The sequence below is a fragment of the Rhinichthys klamathensis genome, unplaced genomic scaffold, assembly GCF_029890125.1.
Source record: "Rhinichthys klamathensis goyatoka isolate OS25496 unplaced genomic scaffold, OSU_Roscu_1.1 h1tg000176l_1, whole genome shotgun sequence".
Classification (NCBI taxonomy): domain Eukaryota; kingdom Metazoa; phylum Chordata; class Actinopteri; order Cypriniformes; family Leuciscidae; genus Rhinichthys; species Rhinichthys klamathensis.
Genome location: NW_026606705.1, coordinates 1,432,501 through 1,453,230, shown reverse-complemented (window position 1 = coordinate 1,453,230; position 20,730 = coordinate 1,432,501). Strand labels below are relative to the sequence as shown.

General features: G+C 38.7%; 1 protein-coding gene across 1 annotated transcript in view; it reads left to right on the top strand.

Moving 5' to 3' along the window:
* akap9 (A kinase (PRKA) anchor protein 9) overlaps positions 1-20,730 on the top strand; it is a 135,438-nt gene that overhangs the window by 36,395 nt on the left and 78,313 nt on the right. Inside the window, exons 6-12 of the mRNA XM_056260477.1 lie at positions 930-1,091; positions 3,000-3,155; positions 5,070-5,531; positions 8,286-9,968; positions 11,199-11,285; positions 14,887-15,118; positions 17,091-17,295. Coding sequence (XP_056116452.1) covers positions 930-1,091; positions 3,000-3,155; positions 5,070-5,531; positions 8,286-9,968; positions 11,199-11,285; positions 14,887-15,118; positions 17,091-17,295 — 2,987 coding nt within the window. The remainder of the gene's footprint in view (positions 1-929; positions 1,092-2,999; positions 3,156-5,069; positions 5,532-8,285; positions 9,969-11,198; positions 11,286-14,886; positions 15,119-17,090; positions 17,296-20,730) is intronic.

The window sequence follows — 20,730 nt, the reverse complement described above, 5'->3', positions numbered from 1 at the left end:
TCTCTTATTAACACGTTTCCAGATGATCAGCTATGACACATTACCACTTTGAGATATTTAGTCACCAGTATTTATTTGTTATTGTTTAATCCAACCAACTCAAAAACGTTTTGAGCTGTATGTATTTTTCTCTTATTTTTCGTAGCCTATGTAAAAAAAATAAAAAGGAAAAAAAACATTTTTATTCTGCATGAATACAAAAAAACGACCAACAACTATAACTATAGATCATAATAACAAAGTACAGAAACAACCGTTTTTTTTTGGGACGGTTGACATTCACTTTAGGACGGTTCAAATTGGTTTTCAGGACGGTTCCAGGACGGAGGTGAAAAAAGTTAGTCTGGAGCCCTGGTATTGTATCTTTTATTTTAATCATTTTACCATTTGTTTGCGCTCATTTTATTTGTTTATTATTTATTTTATTTATTTTATTGTTTTTGGATTGTTTTTTATTTAAGCACGAGCTTGTGTAAATAAATTTTAAATAAAAAATTAGCACAAAAAATACTAAAATGACATAAAAGGTACATTTAGGAATTTGTTTGGTGATTCAATAATTAAGTGAATGATATTTATGTTTTAATAACTGATCCATAACATTTAATAATTAATCTTTCAAAAAAAAAAACTGAAAAAGAAAAACTGAAATAAATTGTTTTTTAACTATAATAACCCTGTAATTAATTAGAAATGTAGAAAAGATTAGTAAATAAAATCGGTTTGTTTTATAAAATATTTAATTTTATTTCAATTAACATTTTTTTTAGTTTCAAGGAATAACAATGTTTTAGTTAACTATAATAACCCTGAGATTCAGTAGAAGTTTCCCAGATTCTCCGGACCGCGCTCCGGCACCATTGGGTGGAAGGGGTGTTTAATGAATGCTTCTGGTTCTGGTTGTGACTCGTCTCTGGTTTCCCCGACAGGAGGAGGACCTCCCTCAGTCTGAAGCCCAGATGGAGCCGGACCCGCAGAGCCAGATCCAGGTCATGGAGGACGAGTTGGCTGCCAAGAGCACGGCCATAGAAGAGCTGAGCCGCGAGCTGGAGGAGATCCGGCGGGCGTTCGGGCCCGAAGGAGGGCAGCAGGTGCGTGTGCCCGTCCCGCTAACGACCCGTTGTTTAGGTCCCGATCACACCGAACGTGTTGTTCAGGTTTGAAAACCTGAGGCGCACCGAATTTCGAGTATTAAAATAAAGTATTTCGAAAATTAAAAATACTTCTGAGAAAGCAATTGATGTCCAGAGGTGATGGGTGAGAAATACTGGAAATACAGTGTTCGAGTGTGGTTTTTTGTTGCTAGGCAAGCACCCGAATCAGCGGTCCTGTCAGGCTAATCGAGGATTGTAGCGCGAGCGCTCTAGCTCTGTCATATTCACTTTTTATTAACTTTCTTTACTTTCTGTTAGCATTGGGGTAGTTACGGTTCGTGGAGTCGTTAAGCTCCTGGTGACCCGCGACAGCACCACAAGTTCCCCCTCCATCATCACAGTCTCCGGACCTTCAAAGCAACTGTGAACTCTCGTCACTTCAACGGAAGGCCCGCCTCTGCATCCATTTGATTGGACGGTGAAAAAAAACGCGATGACGTCGGGCGCTTTTCTGCTCAGAGTTGATTTTATGTTAACTTCAGGCGCTCAGAGACTCCTACAGAAATCATCAGCTAAAGAACACTTACACAGCAGCGTTTGCCCGAGGTTTAAACACAACTAGCCGAACTAATATACACTTCAAGCGTTATTAAAGACAATAAACACTCAGCAATTAAAAAAGAGGAAATAAAAAATGAGCAATCGCAGCAAATAGACACAACTGAACAAAGATACGATTGAAATAAACAGTGTTTTAAGATGTTCACTTACAGAAATTGTAATCAAATGTAAAATAACAGCAGTTTATTAATAAAATATATATTAGGGCTGCTGTCACTTTAAGAGCTGCACTGATCCAGTATACTGACACACACGCCTGAAAGCACACGTTAAATTTGCTACATAGCTACACGTTGTCAGAGACGCCCAGGGCTGCTGAAATGACGTGAACATTAGCTATAATGAAAACTATAACGATAACTATAAGTATAACGATAACTATAATTACTTTAGCATTCACACCAATGCACAATATCGTTTTATTATAAGTGCTGCTGAAGTTTTTGTCTGATCGAGCTCTTTATAGCAGGATGGATTCTGATTGGCTGTCAATGTTTTTATCGTTCATCAGCTGGAAAAAATCATTCTGGAAGTGATTCCAACATTTCTTTCTTTCTTTCTTTTGAACTAATCACTCTTTCTTTCCCGTGTGAACGTGTGTGAACCAATTTCCCAGGAAGTGATTTTGATTTCTTAAAGGTGCACTGTGTAATATTAAGGAGGATCTGTTGACACAAATGCAATATCATAAACATAACCATGTGTTCAGTGGTGTATGAAGAGCTTACATATGACCCGTTATGTTTTTATTAGCTTAGAATGAGGCATTATCTACACACACCGCGGGTCCGCTTACATCGACATGTTTCTACGGTGGCCCTGAACGGACAAACGCGTTTCGTCACTATGTTGTTCTTCGTGTAAAGAAGCGAATAACACACTGACACAATGATGAACAAGTAACAATAATATTCGCAATAACGTCGTTTTACTGAATAATTAAGTAAACCTAATTTCTTACTTCATCTTTGTAAAGAAAGCTCATTGATGAACTGGCTACTCTCTGCTGTCTCAGACGACGACATCACTTCCTGTCGGCCACCGTAACTTCTGTTGGGTGCAATTCACATCCTCACCACTAGATGCCGCTAAGACTTACACAGTGCACCTTTAAACGCATTGCATGACAACGCTGTTTAAAAAAAAAAAAATGTATATGCGTTATTCCAAATTTGCGCACAAGTTAAGTTTGCTACATAGCCACTCGGTCTGAAAACGCTGTCAGAGACGCGCGTCCAGGGTTGGTGAAATGACGTGTGTGATCGTGTGTGTGTGTGTCCACAGCTGCCGGAGTTCGAGGAGGCGCTGAAACAGAGGGACGAGATCATCACGCAGCTCACCGCTAACATGCAGCAGGCGCGGGCCGAGAAGGAGGAAGTGATGCGGGAGTTCCTGCAGCTCACCGAGCAAAGCCAGAAACTGCAGATTCAGTTCCAACAGGTACCAGACGCGTCGCTACTGTTCCTGCGGGATGCTTTATCTGCGGACCAAAACTTTATAAACTTTACTTTAATTATAATGATTGCGTTATTATTTAGAACAGCCTGTAACTACAAACATATTCAACTATAATGATAACTGTAACGATAACTATAATGATAATTCTAAAAATAACTGTAACGATAACTATAATGATAATTCTAAAAATAACTGTAACAATAACTGTAACAATAATTATAAAAATAACTAATGATAACTATAACTGTAATGATAATTAAAAAAATAACTAACGATAACTAACTGTAACGATAATTTAAAAAATAACTAATGATAACTATAACTGTAACGATAATTAAAAAAATAACTAATGATAACTATAACTGTAACGATAATTCTAAAAATAACTAATGATAACTATAACTGTAACGATAATTCTAAAAATAACTAATGATAACTAACTGTAACGATAATTCTAAAAATAACTAATGATAACTATAACTGTAACGATAATTAAAAAAATAACTAATGATAACTATAACTGTAACGATAATTCTAAAAATAACTAATGATAACTATAACTGTAACGATAATTCTAAAGTAACTAATGATAACAATAACTGTAACAATAATTATAAAAATAACTAATGATAACTATAACTGTAATGATAATTAAAAAAATAACTAACGATAACTAACTGTAACGATAATTAAAAAAATAACTAATGATAACTATAACTGTAACGATAATTCTAAAAATAACTAATGATAACTATAACTAACGATAATTCTAAAAATAACTAATGATAACTATAACTGTAACGATAATTCAAAAAATAACTAATGATAACTATAACTGTAACGATAATTCTAAAAATAACTAATGATAACTATAACTGTAATTATAATTAAAAAAATAACTGTAACGATAACTGTAACGATAATTCTAAAAATAACTAATAACTATAACTGTAATGATAATTAAAAAAATAACTAACGATAACTAACTGTAACGATAATTCAAAAAATAACTAATGATAACTATAACTGTAACGATAATTCTAAAAATAACTAATGATAACTATAACTGTAACGATAATTCAAAAAATAACTAACGATAACTGTAACGATAATTCAAAAATAACTTATAACTGTAACGATAATTTAAAAAAATAACTAACGATAACTAACTGTAACGATAACTACAACTTTAACGATAATTCTAAAAATAACTAACGATAACTATAACTTTAACGATAATTCTAAAAAACTGTAACGATAACTATAACTGTAACGATAATTCTAAAAATAACTGTAACGATAACTAACGATAATTCTAAAAATAACTAACGATAACTATAACTATAACGATAATTCTAAAAATAATTATAACGATAACAAACTTTAACGATCATTCTAAAAATAACTGAAACGATAACTATAACTTTAACGATAATTCTAAAAAACTGTAACGATAACTATAACTAACGATAATTCTAAAAATAACTAACGATAACTATAACGATAATTCTAAAAATAACTACGATAACTATAACTATAACGATAATTCTAAAAATAATTATAATGATAACAAACTTTACCGATAATTCTAAAAATAACTGTAACGATAACTATAACTGTAACGATAATTCTAAAAATAACTAACGATAACTATAACTGTAACGATAATTCTAAAATAACTATAACGATAACTATAACGATAATTCTAAAAATAACTGTAACAATAACTATAACTAACGATAATGCTAAAAATAACTGTAACAATAACTTTAACTGTAACGATAACTATAACTAACAATAATTCTAAAAATTACTAACGATAACTGTAACGTCTGAGGTTTACGGTTGTTATATATTGTATTGGTCGATACCCTGACGGTCTCGTTCTTCCTCCAGCTGCAGGCCGGGGAGATCCTGAGGAGCTCCAGCATCAGCTCCAGCATCAGCTCCACCGCCTCAGATCTTCTCCAGGCCCGTCAGCAGATCACGCTTTACCAGGAGAAGATCACACTGTACCAGCAGCAGCTGGACGAGAGTGAGGCGCAGGTAAAAGGTCACCAGGAGAAGATCACACTGTACCAGCAGCAGCTGGACGACAGGGACGCGCAGGTCAGAGGTCACCAGGAGAAGCTCATACTGTACCAGCAGCAGCTCGACGACAGGGACGCGCAGGTCAAAGGTCACCAGGAGAAGATCACACTGTACCAGCAGCAGCTGGACGACAGGGACGCGCAGGTCAGAGGTCACCAGGAGAAGCTGGACGAGAGGGACGCGCAGGTCAGAGGTCACCAGGAGAAGACACAGGAGCAGCTGATACTGATCACACAGCTTCAGGAGAGGCTGAGTGAAGCCGAGAAGGTGAGTTCACTGATGAGATCTGCTGCCTCGTTTCCACCAAAAAAGAACTGGTTCGGAACTGGTGCTGGTTCAAAGTTGGTTCAACTTGCGACCCTTCTCAGAACCTGTTTGTTTTTCCACTGACTAGAGAGCCCAGTCGTTACGGCCAACCTGTTGTTGGTCATCAGGCCAAATGATGGTATTGGTCATGGTGGTTCAGCTGATGCACAGGCACGTTTTTACACTCGTCGAAACAGCCAAACCTTCACCTTATAGCATTTGCGACTTAAAATAGATGTGTGTGTGTGAACTGTAAAATATATTTAGAGGAATGTGTGAGAATAACAACTAGGTGTTTAAAAAGTCTTAAATTCAGTTTTTCTTTACAGATTACAGCTTTTTTAATTTTATTTTTTATAAATCTTCCATTTAAATGAATGCTTAGTATATGCATAATTCTATAATTATTAAATAAATACAGTTTAAAGCAGAATTCTTTTTAAAACCTAGCATACCTGTATTTAAATAAATTAAATAATTTAGCTTGTAAACGTCTCCTCGTTACGGAAGCTCGTTTCCACCATGGAATAAACAATTAAAAGGTATTTTATCTTACAATTCTGAATTTCTCGCAATGAGAAAAAATTCTGAATTTCAGGTTATTAACTTTATATAGTTTATAAGTTTATATATAGTATATAGTTTATAACTCGCAATTAGGAATTTTGAGAAAAAGTGAGAATTGTTAGAAAAAGCCGCAATTACCTTTTTTTATTTGATGACTATGATTGTAACGATAATTATACAAAAAACTATAACGATGACTATGATTATACCTTAATTATAAAAATAGCTATAACGATGAAACGATGACTATGATTATAACGATAGTTATAAAAATAGCTATAACGATGACTATGATTATAACGATAATTATAAAAATAGCTATAACGATGAAACGATGTCTATGATTATAACGATAGTTATAAAAATAGCTATAACGATGACTATGATTATAACGATAATTATAAAAATAGCTATAACGATGAAACGATGACTATGATTATAACGTTAGTTATAAAAATAGCTATAACGATGACTATGATTATAACGATAATTATAAAAATAGCTATAACGATGAAACGATGTCTATGATTATAACGATAGTTATAAAATTAGCTATAACGATGACTATGATTATAACGATAATTATAAAAATAGCTATAACGATGAAATGATGTCTATGATTGTAACGATAATTATAAAATAGCTATAACGATGACTATGATTATAACGATAATTATAAAAATAGCTATAACGATGAAACGATGTCTATGATTGTAACGATAATTATAAAATAGCTATAACGATGACTATGATTATAACGATAATTATAAAAATAGCTATAACGAAGACTATGATTATAACGATAATTATAAAAATAGCTATAACGATGAAACGATAATTATAAAAATAGCCATAACGATGAAACGATGACTAGGATTGTAACGATAATTATAAAAATAACTAAAACGATGACTATGATTGTAACGATAATTATAAAAACAGCTATAACGATGAAACGATGACTATGATTGTAACGATAATTATAATATAGCTATAACGATGACTATGATTATAACGATAATTATAAAAATAGCTATAATGATGACTATGATTATAACGATAATTATAAAAATAGCTATAACGATGAAACGATGACTGATTGTAACGATAATTATAAAATAGCTATAACGATGAAACGATGACTATGATTGTAACGATAATTATAAAATAGCTATAACGATGAAACGATGACTATGATTGTAACGATAATTATAAAAATAGCTATAACGATGAAACGATGACTGATTGTAACGATAATTATAAAATAGCTATAACGATGAAACGATGACTATGATTGTAACGATAATTATAAAATAGCTATAACGATGAAACGATGACTATGATTGTAACGATAATTATAAAAATAGCTATAACGATGAAACAATGACTGATTGTAACGATAATTATAAAAATAACTAAAATGATGACTATGATTGTAACGATAATTATAAAAATAACTATAACGATGACTATGATTGTAACGATAATTATAAAATAGCTATAACGATGAAACGATGACTATGATCGTAACGATAATTATAAAAATAACTATAACAATGAAACAATGACTATGATTGTAACGAGAATTATTAAAATTCTTCAGCAATTACCTTTTTTTTTTCTGTGGTTGAAACCAGGTTTTATTAAAGGGGTCATCGGATGCAAAATTCTCTTTTATATGGTGTTTGCACATAAATGTGTGTGTGCAGTGTGTGGACACAACCACCATACACTGAAGAAAACCATTCACTCCTTTTTTTTAATCCTCAAAAAGCCTAAACACTCTCAATAATCAAGCCGTTTGGATTTTCTGAGCACTATGATGTCATATTGCTCATGCTCCGCCCACGACCGCTGACGGACTGTCCCGTATTAGCATATTAGCTAGATGTTTTTGAGGAGGTAAAAGGCTGTTGTTTTACACAATAATTTAGGAGTTTTAACCAAAGTATGTTGCAAACCTTACATGAAGACCCTAAAGACTCACACCAACTTGTGGAAAATGGGCATCCGACGACCCCTTCAGAAAAAAACGCCCAAATGAACCGTGTGAAAAACACCCTGACTGAATAGTGTGGTCAGTTTTTGTCTAATGAAATTAAATGCAACTTGTTTGAAATAAAAACATGCCGTTTTCTCTGTCATCAGTTCCACACAGAATCCGAAGAATCGTCTGCACTGAGTTTACGAGAAAAGGACTTGCTGAACACCGAACATCATCAGCGTCTGATCTCGGAGCATCAGCAGTCGATAACGCAGCTTCAGGATCAGCTTCTGACCAGCAAACAACAGGCGGAAGAAGCGAACAGGCGTTTGTCAGCGAAAGCCCAAGAGCTGGACATCTGCGAACGCGAGCTCACCGTGTCCAGGCAGAAGGAGCGCATGTCTTCGGGAGAAATCCTGCAGCTCATGAAAACCGTGGAGGATCTTCAGCAGCGCTGCCATCACCACGGCAGCCAATCAGAGCGCGACACGCTGCGAGCCGAGCTCGACGAGATGTACGGGGAGCAGATCGTGGCCATGAAACACGAGCTCCGGGTTCAACACGCGGCCGAAGTGGACCGAATCCGAGAGCAAAGTCGCGCCGAAGTGGAGAAAATCGTTCAGGAGCATCAATCCGAGATTGAGAAGTTCAAAGGTCAGGTGTTTCAGAGCAACGTCCTGAACGTGAGGGTCATCGAGCTCCAGCAGAAGCTGCAGGAGACGCTAGTGCTACGAGAGAAAGCGGAGCAGGAGTTAGCGCGGGTGAGTGGAGAGAAACTCAGTCTGGCGCATCAAGTTGAGCGTTTACACAACGAGTTGCGGAGTGTGAGGTCAGAGGTCAGTGAGGTGCAGCGCCTACGTGACGCGCTTGATGCCGCGCAGACGGCTAACGTCGAGCTCGAGGTCAAGCATGAATCAGAGATTACGAACTATAAGATTAAACTCGACATGCTAGAGCGGGAAAAAGACGCGGTGTTGGATCGCATGGCCGAGTCGCAGGAATCAGAACTGGAGCGACTCCGAACGCAACTCTTGTTCAGCCACGAGGAAGAGCTTTCCCGACTCCGAGACGACCTTCAGCGGGAAGGCCAGCTCAACGTGCAGAACCTGCGGGACGAGATGAGCGTGAGACACCGCGAGGCTATCGACGGCTACGAGGACAAGCTAGCGTCGGCGGAGAGCGAGAGAGTCGCGCTGCTTCAGGCGCTGAAACACAACGAGGAAAGCGGAAACTCTGAGGAGCTCGAGAGACCGAGACAGAGCGAAATCAGCAATCTCCTGGAGGACGTCAACAAGCTAACGTTGGAGAACGAGCAGGCGTCCGCGCGACTCGAGGAGCTTCAGGACGAGATCGACACGCAGAGGAACACCTTCTCCTTCGCCGAGAGGAACTTCCAGGTGAACTTCCAGGAGCTGAAGGACGAGTACGTGTTCATGGCTAACGCTAAAACACAACTAGAGGAGCGCCTGATCAGAGAAGCCGAGGAGTTCGAGAAGAGGCTCGCCGAGATGCGGACGAGCCGCGATGAGGTGGACGGGAGTGAGAAACACACGACCGAGCTGATGGAGAAGCTCGAGGCGGTCGAGAAAGAGAAGAAGAGTTTAGCCGAGCGGCTCTCGCTAGCGGAAGCGGATGCTAAGCGCCTGGCAGACGAGCTGGAGCTGAGGAATAAAGCGCTGGTTCGGGACTGCAGTGTTTCTGGTGGGCTGGAGACGCATCACACACACACCAGATCAGGGAGGGAGAGAGAGACGCCTGCGAGTACTACAGCGAGCCGGCTTGCTCCACACACACACACACACACTCACGACGAGCAGCTCGCGGTCTCCTTCAGCCTCACGCAGCAGGTAAGCAACATGCTACCGCCTCATGATGATTAAACAGAGCGCTCGTGCTCGTTCACGGCAACTCGTGATGCAACAGTTGGTTTTTATCTGCACTGCGTTTAAAAAGCTGCTGTTTTATCGGCAGACGGTCTGGGAATTATATATCTGTGCAGAACTGTGGGAGGAATCGATGCGCATCGAGGGCACTTACCGCGAGCGAGAAAGAACGAGGGATTATTGCCATTCGGACAGAGAGCAGGGTGAGCGAGGGGCGAGAGAGATTGTGTTATAGCAGAGAGAGAGACAGATGAGCTTTATTCTCCTTGTGTGTGAAACACTCTTTGATCTCAGCAGCTCTGATGGAAAAGGCCTTCATTTACACTTATTTTTTTGAGTCTCTAAAGACCATTTATGGGTGAATCTCACTAAAACAGACGCAGGTCACATGTCCCCCTGAAAGCAGAAGGAAAAAGATGTTTGTTTGCTTGTTGCCATTGCACATTAAAAGGCTTTTTGCAATGTTATGGTATTTATAATTTTAAAGACAATTAAGCACATTTGCACAATTATCATTATCCTAATGTGGCTGGATGAGTTTTATTTAATTCTACCTTAAATTAGTCAGTAATTATTGCAGGTTTTTATTTAATTCAGCTTAAATTAACTGAAGTATATATATTACCATGATGTAGTTGAACAAGTTTCTTCACAATGAGTGATTGTTTTTGTTTTTTTGCAAATTAGTCACTTGGCAACAAATTATAATGGTCCTTAAATAGGATTAGTTGCTTTAAATGAGCTGAGAAATATATATATATATATATTTTTTTTTTTAAATATGACCCAGACAGGAAAAATGTGTGGCAGAATTTTCTTGAACCAATTGTTTTGTGGTCCTTTATCCTAAATTATATTGGCTGATTTAGCAAATGACCGTTGTTATGATCGACTAACATCTGCATATTGATGTCATTTACATGACTATTCTTCAGTGAAGTTTCTGAACACTGGTGTTGATATGTAAATGTGGGTGCCATATGCTAATGAGCTCATGCATGTGATGTCGTATGCTAATGAGCTCATGCATTTGATGTCGTAATCATGCAGCTTTCTCAACGAGTTTGTTTTCGATAAATGTCATGTGTTGCTAGATTTGATGCTCCGTCCTCACCTACAGGATGGTTGTGTGTTCATGAGTTAAACTCTCTCATGACGTGTGTGTGTGTGTGTGTGTGTGTGTGTGTCCTGCAGCATGAGACGGGAGATGCTCAGGTCGATGGAGACGCTGTCAGAGCTTCGCGTGTGATTCTGCCACTGGAAATGGACGGCGCTGAGCATGTAAGTAATTGTCTGTCTGTGCAAATCAAACTCGTGCTGTTCTTCATCTTATAGATTCAGCTCAACAGTTTAGGAGACTTACACTGAAAGAAATGGTTCATGATTTACTTTGAAATAGAGCTGTGCGATTAAAAGTTAAAACACCCACATGATCTTAGTCCTAAATGACAGCGATTCGGCTCTGTCTATTAAACCCATTATCTCCGATCACAGTGAACATCCAGATGTGCGGTCTGTCATGTCGTAAGTGGATGTAAACACTGAGGACGAGCATGTGTGTATCGGTACATTGGATCCATGCGTTCGCTCTTAAAGTGACAGCACCCTAATAAACCTGCATCAGTCATTAGTGTTAATCAAACAACAAAAGACAAAGATGAAATCACTCACTGCTCTTCAATGAATAAACTGTAGTTTTAGCACAAATTAGTCTATAATTAATGCATGCAGCGGTGTGTTATTATATTTGATTACTTTTAGGGATGGGGCCGATCCGATCCAGTATCGGTATCGGGACCGATACCAGCGTAAATTCACGTATCGGATTTTCCCGATCCAACCTGCGGAGATATCCGATATCCATGAGCCATGCCTGCGCTTTAACGTTGTCTGCTGAAAAGACTCCAAAATTGATTCCCGCCGGCTAGTCTGCTAGCTGGCTGCAAACTGTGGAATGGATTTCCTGAACGGAGGCGCGGCTCAAATAGACACAGAGTCATGAGACACGCCTCCGCTCAGAAAATCCATTCCACAGTTTGCAGCCAGCTAGCAGGAAAGCATTGAGCAGCATTATGTCCGCTGTGTGGAAATACTTCACACTGGAAACACCGCGGAGCAAGACAGCAAAATGCAATGTTTGCAAAGCTGTAATTCAGAGAGGTGGAAGCTCCCTCGCGTCGGTCAACACAACGAACGCAATCAAACATTTAAAAAAGCACCACGTTAAAGAGCACGAGGATTTTTTAGCCAGTGGGCAGAAAGACAACGGGAGCCGTTTTATTGATAGTGTGTGTGTGTGTGTGTGTGTGTGTTAAGGCCCTTGCACACGGAGTCCGAAATTCACGTCTGAAATTTTCGCACGTTAAAAAATAAATACGACCTCACGTTATGTCAATCACGCTTGCATACTGCCACTGAAACTTTCGTCCGTCATAAAAAAAAATCTGCGTTTTTCGCATCCGTAGCAAGAAGTTTGAATAGAGTTTGAATGGTGTTTTGACAATTCAGAGCAGCTGAATCACGAATAGCCTACGAAAATGTTGGACTATTGCACTTTTCTTATATTTCTAATATTTTACATTTTAAAACCTTGATTTGTTGATGCTACAAGAGCCAGTGTACTTGTTTTTTTGCTGTTGATGCAAACTGTTTTATTGATAGTGTGTGTGTGTAAGATGTTTACACTTGCACTTTTCTTATATTTCAAGACTCAAGTATTTGACATTTTGGGAATGTAATAAATATTGACATGACAATCAATTTGAAACCCTTACAGTTGCATATTTGCTTTCAGAATGGGATTTTTCCTGTTAACAGGATTTCCTGTTTTTCTGACCTTATATTTACCTAAAGTTGCCTTTTAGGACATACACGCATAGATACGTACATATCATACTTGCCTGTTGAGAGGAGTTTATTTCAGCATCATATAAAATCAACAATAATGATAATAATAATATTAAAGCAAACACAGCTCTGGTATCGGAATAGAATCGGTATCGGCCGATATCCAAATTCAGGTATCGGGATCGGATCGGAAGTGAAAAAATGTGGATCGGTGCATCCCTAATTACTTTATTCAATTTCTGTTGTAGGCTGTTGCTTATCTTCCTGAAAAACCTAAAGCACTGTTTATTTTTGTTCTGTAAATTTTGTCTGTAATTTTGTTTATTTGTTCTTATAGTATTTCTGACTGTTTCCTTTAATTATTAATTAACCTAATATTAGTTTTGTAATTAAGTATTGATAATTGTGAAATTTCACCGACATTTAGCATTACTCACATCATAAAATAAGAGTTTGATCATATCACCAACCTATAATAATCTTGATTTCAATATTGAGCAAAATAATTGTGATTTATAATCTATATATTAAAAAAAAAGACAATTAACATTTAGTCAGAACCTCTAGTAACTTGCATGTTTTTGTTTAGTTGTCTGTTCAGAATCGTGATCTCCGTTTCAAACAAGAGAATCGTGATCTCCGTTTACCCAGAATCCTTCAGCTCTGCTTTGTAATTATTTGTTCAAGTTACTAGCAATTTCTGAGTGGAAATTATTTCAAAGAATCAGCAAGTAACACACTGAACTGAACGTGTTTTTTCTTTAAAATTTTGAAATAGAAAGACTGTATTTTCTTGTAAAACGTGCTCCAATAAGCTTTTCAGTAGATGTGACTCGAGTGTGTGCGCGTCTCAGACTGCTCTTGAGAGCTATTAGCTGAATTTGGCTTTCGGTATTAGTGCGATAGCTGTGACATTTATCAAACGCCTGCTATTAAACCATCGCCGGTATTTCCTGTGAATAAACGGGCTGCAGAGTTTTCTCTGGCATTAATTGATTCTCGATCTCCATATTCCTGTGATGGTCATTGAAATGCTTCATCTGTGCCTGTAGCGATGTCATCACATCAATCCGTACGGGACTCTTTGTGTCTCGGATAAAAGAGCCTCTCAGTCTCATGATATGCTAAACCACAGATGTGTGTGTGTGTGATGGGCTCATCTGAACTCTTCTCTCAGATCATGGTTTCAGATAAAGACTCGCATGATGTCCAGGCGGAAACCTCACACTGATTATGATGTGAGATTAGTGGCTCCAAACAGGGTTTTTGCAGAAATACTGATTGTTTCCAAGCAGGTTTTCCTGCTGCCTTTTCTCTGCCCGGCCTCTCGTCATTGGTCGGTCAAACAGAATGGCCCGCCCACAGACTCACGCCATTGGCTGAGTCAGAAAAGTACATGTTTCATCCACTTACACTGCCGTTCAAATGTTTGGGATCGGTAAGATTTTTAGTTTTTAAACAAAGAATCTTCTCAACTAGCCTGCATTTATTTGATTAGAAACACCCTTAGTAATATTGTTAAATATTATGATAATTTAAAATAACCATTTTCTATGTGAATATATAGTAAAGTGTAATTTATTCCTGTGATCAAAGCTGAATTCTCAGCATCATTACTCCAGTCTTCAGTGTCACATGATCCTTCAGAAATCACTCTAATATGAGGATCTGATGCTCAAGACACATTTATGATTATTATTATCAGTGTTAAAAAAAGTTTTTCAGGATTCTTTGATGAATTCAAAGTTCAAAAGCACAGCATTTATTTGAAATATAATCTTTTGTAACATTATAAGTGTCTTTACTGTCACTTTCGATCGATTTAATGAGACCTTGCTGAATAAAAGTATTAATTTCTTTAATTTTCTTACTTACCCCAATCTTTTGAACATGAGTGTATATCTGTCTCTGGTGTATTTCAGCATCAGAATATGTGCACATTTAATTCACCTTTAAGTCCAGATGGGCATCACTATGACATCAGGTGTGTGTCCGCTATCCTTCACGCTGTGTGTGTGTGTGTGTGTGTGTGTAGGATGAGTGTCGTCTGCAGTTAGAGGCTCAGCGCATCAGTCTCTCGCAGATCCACGCCGCGCAGCTCGAGCTGCTCATGGACACACACGAGCAGGAGCTGCGCAGTCGAGAGCGGGAGATGCGGGACACACACGAGCAGGAGCTGCGCAGTCGAGAGCGGGAGCTCATGGACACACACGAGCACGAGCTGCGGCGTTTACAGGAGCAACAGGGCCTCAGCGCTCCGTCCTCAGGTCAGTGAACATGAAACGAGCCCCGGTGTTTCAGATCTATTATTAAGAGACCCTTCAACATGAAAGAGAGAGACACTGTAAAACGGCTCTGTTTAACCCGCACTAATACAAACGTTTATGGTTAATGCTATCAGCAAAAATGGCTATATGTTATTGCTGCTAACCGATGTGATAGTAATGTTATAAATCAGGGATTCACAAACGTTTTTTTTGTCAGCCGACCCCTTTTGAGATTTGAACTTTCAATCATTTAGCAACACATTTGTGTTCATGGACTGCAGTACCCATCACGACCACTAGTCATTCTTACAGACTGCACCTTTAAGTTCGAAACTGAAGTCTCAAAACAGTCCAATTGATATTAGAAAACAGATTCAGACTGTAAAAAAGCTGATAAACACAAGCGTATAAGAATCAGGCATCAGTGGTGTTTTTCTCTCTTCTGTTGAACGTCCTGTGCTGTTTTATGTGAATCCCAGAGCTCTGTATAGTCACCTTCATTTATATAGAGCTTTTAACAGTATAGATTGTTTCAAAGCAGCTTTACAGGTATGATAGGAAATTAAAGTTATTGTCCAGCTAAAGTTAGTTTTGATTTAATTCACTTTTGTTGCAAAGATCATTACCGTATATACCCGAATATAAGACGAGGTTTTTGTCCTAAAAATAGGCTGAAAAATGTGGGGTCATCTTATATTCGAGTGGAGGAATCGATTGATAGCCTTTTTCTCCCGCGCCGTCGACTGACGAGAGCGCCGAGGATCACGATGTGATGCGGACGCGCTTGGAAGAAACGAGCGCGTCGCTTTGGGGGTCTCTGCTCGCTTGTCTCCGTCCCCTCTGGCATCCTCTGTGAACGGCGCTTTTTCTTGCGCGGCTCGAGCAGAGGGAGAGAGAGAGAGCGGGAGCCGGATCGTCGGCGAAAACGGCCAGACGACCCCGCAGGGCGGTTAAATCCATCCCGTCGTACTCAGGGCAGCCGCAGTCATGGCCAATCAGGAAGCGCATATGTGCCGGTCTCCGCCGACGAGCGGGCCTCTACACGAGGCACCGGTGATGCGAGGCATTTGGAACAACGCCTCGGAAATTTGCTCTTAAAATTATTTTCTGTTGAAAACCAGATTTTTTTCCACAAAAATCTATTTTCCCCCAAAAATAAGTCTGGAAAATGGGGGGGTCGTCTTATATTCGGGTATATACGGTAGTTATTAACTTAGGGGCCGCTTACACGACACCAACAACCCTTAAAGGCAGGGTAGGTAAGTTTGAGAAACTAGCAGAAAACTCCTGGATTTTGAAAGTATCCAACAGAGAAACACCCTCAATTGGGCTCCTTCCAAAGCCACGCCCCCAAAACACATGAACGCGTGATGCCGACCACTCACCTGGAGGAGCGTTCACCAGCGCCAAGCGGAGACGAGCGCAGGGCATGGAGTGACATCACCTGTTTCTGCCTTGTTTGCCTGCGCTGACTGTATATGCAGGTACAGGTGGTTCTGGGAATTTTGACTGCTCTTTCTCTGCCATAATTGTGAGACTTTCTAGCTTCCGGCCGGTACGTGCCTCTCCTCTTTCGAAATGAGCGAGTCAACCGGGCGTGCGCATGTGGACGGCTCCTGTAGCAGCAGGGGTGGTAGTCATGGTAGCGAGGGAGAGTGACAGTCGCCCAGCCAATCAGTGCATTCGTTCAGAATGGGGAGAGTAGCTGTGTTTATTGCAGCCCTGAGACGACTACAGACACTCGATTTTTATACTCTCCTTTTCAGAGTACTTGCATTTTAGATATGTATTGGTATATAAAGACAGTTTAAACTAATTTGGGCAAAAGTGTTTTAGAAACAAACTGCCTACCCTGCCTTTAATGGGCTTCGGCCGCTCATTCGCACAAAACAGTGTCTGGTAGCTCGAGAATGCTAACTGTGAAATGGGTTCCTTGAAAAAAAAAAAGTTATAAGTATATCTGCTCCCGCAGAGCCGAGTGAGCTGACGGTCCCGCAGCTGAAGGCTGAGTTTCAGGAGTGTAGGGCTCAGCTGGAGGAGACTCACCGGCGCGAGATCGAGCGGCTGAAGGTCTTCTACCAGCAGCAGAAGCAGGAGACGCAGGAGCGCTTCACCTCTGAGATCCTCCTCCTCCAGCAGAGACTACAGGAGCTCTCGGGCGCCGAGGAGCTCTTCAGGTGAGCCCTCTTCATCATCTCTGGTGCACAATGAGGCTTTGAGCCTAAAAATCACGCAATAGAGCAACAAACACTTCCATTAGGTAGGGCTGTGCTGGTAAACTTGACAACCGCACCACCATCATCTTCATCATCACGCAATACAGTAACACACACTTCCATCAGCTCCCAATTCACCCTTCGCAGGGAGTTTGATTGACAGGCGATCTGACCAATCATAATCCATATACCACCCCTTTAATGATTAAATGTAAAGAATTGTACATAAAAGATGATGTAAACTTTTAATTAGGTAAAAAAATGGCTTTATAAAGAAAAAAATGCCCATAAAAGTTAAAAATCAATGTAAACTTATTGGAAAAGATCATTTCTGTCACGGCTGTGAACTGGCCAGAATAGGGAGAATATGAAAACTTTATGAGTCAGCTGTTCACGGCAGTCATAAACCTGCCAAAATACCAGTACAATTACACACTCAGCAAAATATCGTATAATTATAGTTATCGATAAAAACCCAGAGAATATCAAGATATAATTTTTTCATGTAAGCAACATCAGAGAACCGTGAACGTGAAAGTTATAGAGACTCATAATCTAAGGGGTTCATCTGAGTCGAACAGATCGTTTGCGATGGACTCTTCCTTTATTAATTGTATTAATTAAAGTCAGAGTTTCTCTCAGTCGCTCCGCTGGGCATTTCAACGAAGCCCAGTAACTTCCCTTGCTGTCAGTTTGACGTTTACACACGAAAGGCTGAAAACAAAAGTCTTACGGGGTTGAACAACATGAGGGCGGGTAATTACTGACAGAATTTTCTCATCCGAAAATTTTGCACGTTAAAAAATAAATACGACCTCATGTTGTGTCAATCACGTTTACACACCGCCTCCGAATCGGGTTCGAGTTTCTGCGTTTTTCGCATCCGTTGCAAGCATTTTGAGAGGTGTTCTGACAATTCAGAGCCACCGAATGACCAATACGAAAAAACAAGGAGTGTGCAAGGACCTCTATCCAGGAGAAGACAAATACAGGAAAGGAAAGACATTGTTTGAATATGCAGGAATATATTTATAAAGCCTTTCTTGAGGCCTGATATCTGTCATATCGTATCCACTCTCTTTCACCAGCTAAAGTCTCCCGTTCCTGACATTATTTATGGAGAAAAATAGAGGAAAATGGATATTCTTTATAAAAATATATGTAAACTACACCATATTGAGTATGTCAGAACTGAGGAAGACTATCATGTCGTCAAATACAGTCTCGGTCTGTTTTAATGCATGCGTTGAATCTCTTTGAAAAACATTTCATATTTGGGTTTTATTTCTCCCCAAAATAAGAAGTAATCAGGGCCTGAGTTTCATGCCGTTTCAAACCTGGAACACGATAGAAGATATTTGTAAAACATCATCGTGTCCAAAACAACGCATGTCAATTAAACACACCGAACTCTCATCATTCATTTTTTAATGCAAAACATAATGTATCCTTTTCTTTCTAGTTTGTCGTATAATTTATTATTATTATTCTTGACATTTATTAAGAATATATTGTAATCCTCCTGTGATGTTAACGGTCATAGTAAGAAGTTTATTCATATATTTGTGTGTGTTTTTGAAGATTATTTTTGTCAGCGATTCCCAAGCGAACTGAACTAACAAGTTCCCCTGAGATTCAGTTCATATTTCAATAATTTAACAACACGTTCACGATTCACTGATGAGGGTTAATAATCACACGACATGCAGATAAACAAATACATTTCAGGGCCTGAATTTCGTTTTGAAAAATGGGGGAGAAAGGGAATTTTTTCCAAACAAAATTATTACATTTATCTTGCCTAAATGTTTGCGCTCATTGCATTTTTACAATGGGGTAATATTGTTGTTAAGAGTTTACACATCACAAGGAAGCTTGATTTAAATTGTTTAATTAAATTGAAAAAAGTAGCACAAATAAATACAAAAGAATAAAGATACAAATAAAGAGAAAAGTTTTTGAATAGGTCTAACACTAGTATTCATATACAGAAACTGAATAAAGTAATCAAATGGAAAATAACACTGGGTAGTATTTTAGTCCTGAATAAATTAAATACATATAGGCTATTAATCCTGATTCCTTTAGCTTAAAGCTATCTTTGGTTGTTTTGACGACACAATTAATGACAGACACATATGGCTGCCGTCACTTTAAGAGCTAGTGCACGGATCCTGTGTTCATTATACTGGCATGCGTTTTATGCTTATTAAAGACAAAACCGACTATGTTTAGAGTATACTCACGAACACCGAAATTGACAAAATTTTGCGTGTTAAAGCAATATAATCCGCGAAAAATAACTTTTGTTACTGGCCAGCTGTTCATGAGGCGGATTCTCTATGAATGTGCGCATGGATAATCATCTCAGAGAGCGGTGAGCGCTGATTAGTTTAAAATCACTTGAATGTTTAAACTGGTAAGACTTAAAAAGACGTGCAAATGGTAAACTTCAGTCACGATGCACTGCTGGCCCGATTGTGCGAGTGAATATTGCGTCATGTCCCGACATGTTATCGCCGCAGCGCTTGATGCTTGCCAACACATTTTGAGAGAAGAGAAGACGCGGCACCGCTGAACACTCACGCTGTTTGTGAAATTGCGTCTGGCAGAGAGTTGTTAAAAGAAAGATTTGATTTTATAATCAGTGTGGATTACGATTGCGGGAATTTCCCGCATTATAAATGGGAGACCTGCGGGAATGATTAGAATTATGCGCAATACCCGCAATCCCGCGCCGAAATTCGAGCCCTGAATTTAGTGCTGGGCAACGATTAATCGCATCCAAAATAAAGGTTTGTGTTCACATAATATATGTGTGTGTACTGTGTATAATTATTTTGTATATATAAATACACACACGTGCATATATATATATATATATGAAGAGTTCAGATGCAAAACCCTCTAAATCCGTCAGACTTATTTTCTTTAAATGAGCATTTTTTTATCAGGCTCCTATGTTCACGTCCCGTAGTTTCATTTTAAAGGTACTGATAAGGTTATTAGTCAGTGAATAAAATAACTTTTTTTCAAAAATGTCACTTTAGTCAATTCAGTGATTTTTTTTTAACAAATTAGATTTTCTTTTGTGTCAAAAACAGCTAAATCCACTTGTGCTTTTTTCGCAAAAACCTCTAAATACACCTCTTTGGGACAAGACATAATAAATAGCTGTAAAATCACTAAAAATGTAACTAGAAACACTGAAAAAGATTAGAGCACATTCATTTCAAAACTAAACAGTAGACAAACCTCTTTACAGGGGGGCTGAATGAGATATTTGCAAATCCCACCCCATTTCTCTGCAGTCACCTTTCTGCCCTGTCTGAATAAAGACAAAAGCCTCCCCCCGATTCACACAGTATAACCACATTGGCAAAAAAGAATTGGCGA